General features: G+C 33.3%; 1 protein-coding gene across 1 annotated transcript in view; it reads right to left on the bottom strand.

Moving 5' to 3' along the window:
- Positions 1 to 8,454, bottom strand: part of TNNI3K (TNNI3 interacting kinase) — a 280,990-nt gene extending 272,536 nt beyond the window's left edge. The window contains exons 1-2 of the mRNA XM_057716084.1: positions 8,350 to 8,454; positions 7,638 to 7,746 (exon numbers count right to left, since the gene is read on the bottom strand). Coding sequence (XP_057572067.1) covers positions 7,638 to 7,746; positions 8,350 to 8,389 — 149 coding nt within the window. The 5' untranslated portion in view covers positions 8,390 to 8,454. The remainder of the gene's footprint in view (positions 1 to 7,637; positions 7,747 to 8,349) is intronic.
- Between the last annotated feature and the right edge of the window lie 1,295 nt (positions 8,455 to 9,749).

Here is a 9,749-nt window from a genome sequence, read left to right on the forward strand (position 1 = left end):
AATACAAGTCCAGCAGCATCATTACTACGAGAAAGCTATTTTCAATACTGGGGGTATTAAAAGAATAACAAAATCCAAAGGAAAAAAAGGTTGTGCTGAAACTCATTTTATTGAGAAGTTAGAATCAATTGCTCTCTTGTTCCATGATCTAACTTTGATAATATATTCAAATCAGTCCGATACAACACCTACTGAACACCAACTGTGTGTTCTACAGCTGTTCTTAATGCTCATTTCAAGTTGTTTTCAACAGTCTACTTGAAAGAAACTACTCACTAATTCCTTGATCCTTTAAGTGTATCAGTCTTGGGAATATGCACACTAGGTAGAATCCTGAAACTGACTTTAGCGTTAGTCCTGACCTCCAACGCCCCATGCAGCTTTGCAAAGAATGTAAACACTCAATAAACAGAAAAATAAGGTGCTAAAGTCCATTGCTTTATTAAAAAAAACACTAAATGAATGTCTATTATTTACATAAAACTGGAAGCATGAATTGTATTAGAGACTTGTTACTTAACAATCATTCTTTAACTTATTGAACCTTACAGTAGACTTGACCATTCATACATTAATCAGTATACAGTCCTAAACAGCTCCTTGTCAAAACTGAACTGTAATCTCTTACTTTTGTCCTCCTCTTGAATTCTATTCTCCCTGAACCCATGTAACTTCTATTAATGCCAGCAAAATGAATAAACAGAGAATAGACTCCCGCAGTGTTTGGCAGTGAAGTACAGTTTTAATAGTAAAATTTTTATAGTAACTTTAATACCTGGAATGTAATTTTTTAATGAGAGTTACTTGGGGCTATATTTGAATTCTAATTCTCACTTCCTGTTAACTTCTAGTCAAATGTTTCTGTTTTGATACATGCAATTAAAATATTCAAGATTTTAAAGCAATCATTCCTAGGAGAGAGATTTCATTTTCTCTTTTGCCTCTTCTAAAGGAACTGTGTATGTCAAATTCACTGCCAATTAAGCATCACTTATGTATTCTAATACCCTAAGCTCAATTTATTTTTTAATTTTCCCTTACGTTTGTCATCACCTGCCATGCCATACTGTAACTTAACATATCCTAATGAGTTCATAGTGCTTGCTGGGGCATGAATGAAGTTCCTAATTAAAATGAAGTCACTATTATGAATATATTCCTAATAGTAAATTCTGTCCTTAATCATTAAAAATGGTAGTTTTGTGCCCAAAGGTTACTTTCTTTCTTGTAGCATAATGAACTCTTTTCTTAGCCTTTACCTTTTATCCAGAAAAGTATGCAGTTTTGTGATTCAATTAAACTTCTCATGACCTCATCCTTTCAAGAAGATATCTGACATGATCACAAATGGAAACTTATTAAAAATGTAACATTTGAACACTTGGCCGAACACAAAATATTCAGATAGGTAGATACATTTCTTAAATTAATTCATTGGCTAAAATGTAGGTAAAGGCCAAGAAAGTAGAAATAAATTAAAAATTTGTTATGGATCATCTAATTTCCAAAATGGATAATTTAGGTTTCAAATGGGGGGCTGTAACTTCTTTTGTAGTTCTCAGTGGGTGCTACTGATTTTCCACCAAACAATAGAAACAGGAAAATCATCAATAAGATCTGTTCCCAAGATATATCCAGAAACATATTTGTCCAGTATCTCCCAGATCAAATTTGTAAACTAACAATATGAAGCATGTCCATTTTTTCACTCATACAATAAACAACTGTTGAGATACAGAGGCAGAGTAAAAATAGTTAAGGATGCTAAAATTGGTACAATAATGATTCTTATCTTATAGGGTTACTGTGGGGTTTAAATGCGTCAGATCTTGTAAGACTTGTAAATATTAGCTGCTATAATTTTTATTATTTTTACTAAAGAATTGAAAGTATTGACATTGATTATTTAAACTTTTTTATTATTTTGCTTTGCACTTGGGAAGGGGGATAGGAAAGTAGAAAGGAAAGACGGAGGCAGTATGGGATGGGAAGGAAGAATAGAGGGAGGATAAAAGGGGGAGAGATAGAGTGAGTGAGGTACTAAGCTAGAGAGAAAGAGACAGAGAGAGACAGAGAGACAGAGAGACAGAGTTTGAGATCAAGCTGCTTCAAAGTTTTTACAAGATATTCCTGTAAAACTATTACTCATAACTAGTTTTACCTAGACAAGCAAGAAAAAAAACAGAGGGGTAGACAGTCTTGGGACAATGTGAATTCTCTGCTTTTTGGTTTGAGATCTTTTTGTTGTTGTTGGTTTTCTGTTTCATTGCTAATTAGCACAATGCACTTACCAAACATGCCAATAATCCTTTCATTCAATTTTTATAAGGTGGAATTTCCTCCCTCAATAGTCTATTTAGCACCTTTATAGAGAATTTCACTCTTCTTAGGTAAGGTCAGCCTGCGATGTTTCTGGAGCTATTCATTTTATAACAGCTGAATTTCATGATTGGTTATAGTTCTGAGAAAGTAGATTTTTGGAATATATCTAATTTGGAGGATAAGTATGGTGGACTACAGTTGGGCCCAGAGAAACTTTTCAGGGAGAAAATAAGCAGGAAGGTACATCTCAGAAAATCTCCTTCATTTTCTTCTCTTTTCTTTTCTTTTTTTTCAATTAATCTAAATATTGCAACTGCTTTTCCATGGAACAGAGCATAACTTAGACAATTTTTGTTTATTTATTAAACCTAATCAATTTCAAAGTGAGGTATTAGCATTACTGACCAAGATATTACCATTGCTGGCCAAAATAAGATTAAAAATGAGAAAAAATAGGCTTCTTCTGATTATGTTGAAAAGTCATAGCACAGAAAAATAACTTCTTTGAAATCTCTTAATAGACATAATGCAGATTAAGCAGATAAAAAGTAGGCTTGACAAGAAAATCAGGAAAACATAGTTCTAAAATTTCTAAAGGCTTAAAACACTGAAACAAAATAATTTAATTGGAAGCCTTGTAAAAGTTGCATGTGGAGAGCCAACACATAAGTGGTTTTCAAAGATAATGGAAGGGACTGTGTATCACCAAGGGGTGGGAGTAGGAGTGTAAAATATATTCTTCCATTCCCCCACGTAGGGACAGTTCTAATACACAGGACATAGCAAAATTGTAAGTGGCACAGGGAAAATGAAAAGTTTTTGAAGATAATTCTTATCCGTACTTCTTTTCCCTTCCAATTTGAGAATTAAGATCATGAGGATCATATATTTTGAAGTGAAGTACATCTGGGTGCAATCCCTGTACAACCATACACGTTGTATAACCTAGTTCAAGTGAGTTTAATTTGATTAGCCTCATTTTCTTCAGGTATAAAATGGCAAGTGCAATACCTACTCCAGAAGGATGTGAACATAAACAATGATGATTAGTTTTTAACATTTCTGAGTGTTTCCTATGTGCTCAAAGTACCTTACATATATACATTTAAGACTACAAAAGCTAATGCATACTAAGATACCTACTAGCATGCTTGGCATATGCTAGGCACTAAGTTGTTAATCTGTTTTCCTTTCAGGTACCATACAAATAGGTATTACAAATAAATACAAATATAAATAAAGCTAAATAGACAAAGAAGCTGCCTTTAATGAACACATATACTAGTTAGACAGACCGGTAAATGGATAAAGAGAACACCAGGTAGTAAGTGCTATTATATTAATACACATTAAGGTCAGAGATAGCACAGAGGAGGAAGTAACCGCACAATGTACTCCAGTGAAGCACGTCTGTCTTTTCTTCTTCTTCCTTCTTTATTTCCTCATCTCTTCTAGTCTCTCATCTATTATCTCAACAACTGTCCAAAACTGAGTGAATGCAACTTTATTGTGGAATATGAAGGAACATTCAATTTCCATTCCTCTTCTTTCCCATATCAAGCTCTTTTTTCAAAGCTGCTATAAATTGGCATAAGCAAGATTAAGTTTAGTACTTATATTGCTCTGCACTATTGATATATTGTGGGTGAAAGCTATACCAGAAGATTGTGTATTTGAGGTGAGATAAGTCTTGCTTTATGAGGTAGAAAAATCTCTTTTAATGAATGGGATTAGTGTCTACCATGAACACTATAAAGAAACTTTTCAACAAATGAAAACAACCAAAAAATTGCAAAACAAAACAAAAACAGACAAGAAAAAAAAACAAACAGACAAACCTATGTTTACACTAGTGAACCTCCACCTATGACTCTAGTATTAAATGCTTCTTTTTAGGTACCTTATACAGTTTTCTATCTGCATGTTTAGAGGAAGCCTGATGTCAGGCAGCATAATACGGCTGTCCATCACAGAAGTACTCTTTATATTGCATAAAGCATGAATAAAGATGAGAAAGAGTCTAAGACTTAAACTAAAATGTCCTAGATACTCAATTAAATGTGATCTCATACAATATTATGCTTAAACTTCCCAACTACTCAGATTTTTGGTGTGTGAGCCAATGAGTAAGACAATTTATATTCTCAGTACTCCATTCTTTTCTTTCCTTGTCATCCATCATTTTATTCTAGAGAAAAGAAAATCCTCAGAAGTTTGCCCTAGGCAGGATTGACTTTCTTTCCCTAGGACTCTACCTGCCTTGATGGAATCAGACAAAGCAGAGTACTTTGGTTGGTTTGTTTGTTTGTTTGCTCCCTTGACTCTCTGTAGATCATACTAGTTGCCTATTTTCTATTTTCATGTTCCTCATCCTTCACCGATATCACCTCAGGCAGAGTTCTCAGTGCAACTTACATATCTTTCTAGAAGTAGTTTTCAAACTTTAGCTAAAGTATCATTTTTAGCATGCAAAAGTATTACCTGGGGAGCTTGTTAAAAATTCAAGTTTCTGGAAATCATCCCTAGAGATTCTGATTCATTTGATATGGGGTAGAATCATGGAATCTAAAACTTTTGCAAGAACTGCTGGCTATTTTATTGTGGGAGGCTCTTACCCCTTGGAGAGACACAATTCTAGGCTGTGGGTAATCTTCTCCTTAGCCTCATTATTATCACTTTGGGCTAATGGGACATTTCTGTAGCTTCTTTAACGGCTTCAGTACCAGGCGACCAGTCTTCCTCTATTCAAAATGCACTACCATTATTCTCAGGGCATTTGACATCCATTTTGATGAGCCTTCTAATACTCTAGTCTGAAAAATTCTTCGAATCCCTCTTGATTACAACCTTTAAAAGTTATATTTCAGATTTTGGGACCATTTTGAATTGTTCTAACATTTTACATTTTTATTTTTGAAAATGTTCTCTTGATATAAAAACACTTTATTATTTCTTGCTTCTTAACTTTGAATAACTATTTGTTACTCCCACGTGGTAATAAAGTCTTCAGTCTTTCCAACTGCCCTTATTTTTCCAATCAATCATGATAATAGAAACCTCCAAATATTCAATGCTTGCTGTGTGTTAGGACCTGTACTCAGCATTTGACATCATTTTTTAAATGTCCTGTGGGTCGTTATTATTAACCTCATTTTACAGATGCAAATGAGGCTCAAGGAGATTAAGTAATACACCCAAAGATACATTGCTTGTAAATAAAAGAAACTGGATTTAAAACTATAGTTGCAAAACCCTTATGCTAACTGACACAGCTTTCTTACTTAACTTAGATAAAATGGTCAAGACGTTTTTTCTTGCTTCGGGTAGACTTTCCATGGTACTCATCCATTCTTGCCTATATATCTCTACTTAACTATGCCTTTTATCTGGAATGCTTTACAAAACCAATGAATAAATCAAGACATCAAGTCTTTTTTTCTTGTATTTGAAAGCCATCCTGTTTTTCCTTCCACTTAGCAGTCACTTGTCATAGACTGTCTTCTGTGAGTTATTTGTATATGTCTTTCCCTTCAACCAGTTTGTGAACTCCTGGAGCAAGAATCAGGGTGTAGTAGGAAAAGCTTTCTCTATGGAGTCGGGTAGACTTTGCTACAAATCACATCTCCAGTGCTTACTGACCTTATGATCTTGACAAGATCCAATGTCTCTACTATTTACTTTATTATCCACCAGAATTAATATTATCACACAGTGTCATGGTAAGGATTAAATAATGGTTTGTATTTCATGTGTCTGGAATAATACCTTGAATACATCTGGCACAATAAATTCTGGACTATAATCTCCCTGATACTGATTCCTGCGTCTCACCCCCTCAATACTAATCAGCAAAAAGGAGGTCACATTTATCACATATGGTAGAAATGTAGGAAAAGTCAGCTGTAGTAGGACCTGTAGAAACAGCTGCTTGTTGTTGATGTGATATGTAAAAAAGTATATTTAAAGCTTAATCCTTAAAAGGATATGTCTGTTTAAATTAGCCTTGATGTATTTGCACAATATTTCCTAAATTAAAAAAATAATGACAAATAAATGAGATTTTAACTTTATGAAGTCGAGGAAAATCTCCAATTTAATCACATTTCATTCAGCATATTTATCTGAGTCAATAAGAGCTGAAGCGTTTATGATTAAGTTCTACATTCATAGCTCTTTTCCAACAAAATAATATGTATGTATAAATCTATTATACCAAAGTGCCAGTTACATCTCTACAGGGATTTCAAATGTTTTCCCATAAGTGAGCATGTGATAATACTTGCAAAAGTCAGCCCAGGGTATCTCATCATGAGTGTCAAAACTGAGTTAATCATTTTGGGCTAAATAACATGGAGAATTAACTATTTCTCAAGCCATAAACTGAATACTTATGAAGGCCTTATTAACCCACTGACAAATTTTATATAAACTATATCATACATGGGTAATTTTATTTACCAGTTATGTGAGTTTTGTATGTTTACTATATCTGGAATTTCTTTTGAAAAACATAATGTCATTTGGTCATTGCTTATTTTCCAAGTAACATGGGTAGAGTTTTTAGTCACAAGTGCATTACATGAATAACACAGCTATATGTGAACATGGCTAATTGGCCTTCATGGAAATTTTCCTCAGCCAGGCAGCTAACTTAAATTGACTCTCCAAAATACATTGCTTCTCAACGCCAGATTCAATTTCTCCAGAAGGTTGCTTGTGTATATAAGGGCTCTTCCCCTCTTCCCTGAACATTTTGTGTCTTACAAGGTTGTGACACTATGCCAGAGTATTTTATCTTGTTATCATGGGACAAAACCTCTTGAAAGCCTGAAACCAATATTACACATTGTTATATGATTGTTCAGGGGCAGGATGATACTCAGTTTCATTAAGAGACAGCCTTTCAATGTTAAGAGACCAAAGGGTTTGTTAAAATTGGAGTTCTCAAGTAGTCCAAAAAGAAAAATGTTACCACCATTTGGGAAGAGAAGTCTTGCTGTTTGATGCTGGCATGGCTCACAAGAATGATATAATTCTAGAGAAGATTATTCAGATCAGCAACACTTTGTATTCAAAGGCTAGCCTTTAGGTTCTTCTCTCTTTAAACTTTAGTGATGGGAACAGGCAAGGCACATTTTAAGGAGATAAGATATTCACATTTTAGGGGCTATATCAATGCTCAGGAAGAGATAACCTTATACTCTAAGGTTAACACAGGAGGTTACACGGGTTGTGTTTTAAACATAGATAGAGCTAAAAACTAGATCAACAATGAAGAAACTTATACAGAGAAACAATAACTCTGACAACTTTACCCAAATATATGCCTTAGTTCTGCAAGTTCTTTTTCTTTGATCTGCAGGTCATCTTCTAATCTTTCTATTACAATAACATAAGATTCACTGACTTTCTTCTTCCATTCATCTGGTAAAGAAAAACAAAAGGGATTGATTCATTGCTGTGCTTTGCAAAATGTAGACACAGATCATAACATACAAGTGATTAAAACTTTTTTACGCTGAATTATACAATACTTAATTTAAATTACTGATTGTGAGTTTAAAATGAAGATGTTTATATTTAAAATGCAATCATATTGAATTGTAGTAATTAAGAACCCATTTGATATTGGATAATATATTTACAAGGAAGAATATATTTGACTTATTTCATTTGATTTTATTGCATTATAATTATAGCAATCAGTTGCTAGACAAGAGTTTTTAGGTTTTAAATAGTAGATACTTAAGATGTAATCCTAAAATCCCTTTATTCAGCAGTATTCCAAAATTTTTTTCTATAACATTATACGTAGGAACTAATATACTATAGTATTATAAGAAATTTTCTGTTTTTTTCTAAAGATCTTTCAGAGAAAAATAATTTGAGTTCAGATAATCTTCTTAACACTTTCGTATAATATGTTGTCTTATCCTCTTGCAAAAATTAGCAGATATTCCAGTGAAATGTTAACTATATATAAAAACTATTGAATTATACTACATTTAAAGATATAAGAATAATTACCAGTACAAGTTTGGGTTGGTCTGGATTTATAATTTCCCATTTGTTAGAAGTTTCTTCTTTTCTCCAGTGTAGTTCCTCACGTTACAAGATTCTAAGTTCAAGTGCAGTGACAGCCCAGTTGAAAAATACTTTGATAGTCTGGCTAAAAATAAGCTGACTGCCACATGGAATGTCATGCAACGATGACAAAGAACAAAATAGTTTGTGCTTTCAAGGATGAAATCATAAAGGGAACTAATCAGTCTTTTTTAAAAGAGCTGTATCAAAGATAAATAGTAAATGTTTCCATAAGATTATTTGCCTCCATCAATTGATTATCTACCCATACATATCTTGATGGGCACTTCTTTAATCTAGAAAATGATTCAATTACACCTGAGGTTCACAAAGAGCTTTTAAAACTACCTAGATCTTCTTTCAGGATCATTTCCTCCTGAGCCAAAGTAATGGCCGTTGGGAAAGAGTAACTGGTGATAGAATTTGTCTCTATAGTATATAAATAATGGAAACCCACATCCTATGGCATGCTACTAATAGAAATGAATGTAAATTTGGCCTAGAGTAGAGCTATAAAATTATTTTTGTAGGAAGAAATTCTCAACATAGACCATGATTAATGTTTACTGCTTGTTGATTATGTTGACCTTAAGAGTCATAGATAAGAATTAAGACACTGAGTTCTACAAATAGAAATTCATAATATAACAATGACAAGAACAATAAGATTACAAATAATAAGATGGAATGCTTACAGTGTGCCAGACACTAGTCTAAGTGCTTTATACATTCTGTCATTTATACCTCAAACAATCCTGCAAGGTATATATTATTCTCATATTATGGATGAGAAAATTCAGATTTGCTAGCAGGTGGAGGAATCTGGAATCAGTTCTGATTCTATATGATTCTAAAGTCCAAGTTAGATTTTACTATTGATAAGTCTCCCATAATTCCTCTTTAATTCACCTTCCATTTACTTCATGGGGGCAGGGGGCATTTCTCTTTGTACATGCATATTTCTGTAGATATAAATGAACACAGGGTATGATGGAGAATAAATGGAAACCCAGAAAGAAACGTTATCTGATTTTTGACTATATATTTCTTTTAGATAATGTAATTATACCTAGAATATATACATTTCAATCTTGAAACTCATCTCCAGAGGCTATAGTTTCACTATTACATTGAAATATGAATTTCATATTTATTACAGTTGAATGTTCAAACAAGTGTTTCTTTTTGAAGCAAATGCTTAGACAACTTTATTATTCCCCACAAATTTTTCTCAGCAAAGGTAATTTAAGTTCCAGAGGGAGGGTCTCCATACTGATCAGATATAGCTGGAGAATTAGGTATCTGACCTTTTGGACATCTCTGCCATCCCCTAGATATAACTC

This window comes from Hippopotamus amphibius, chromosome 1 (genome assembly GCF_030028045.1).
Source record: "Hippopotamus amphibius kiboko isolate mHipAmp2 chromosome 1, mHipAmp2.hap2, whole genome shotgun sequence".
NCBI classification, from domain to species: domain Eukaryota; kingdom Metazoa; phylum Chordata; class Mammalia; order Artiodactyla; family Hippopotamidae; genus Hippopotamus; species Hippopotamus amphibius.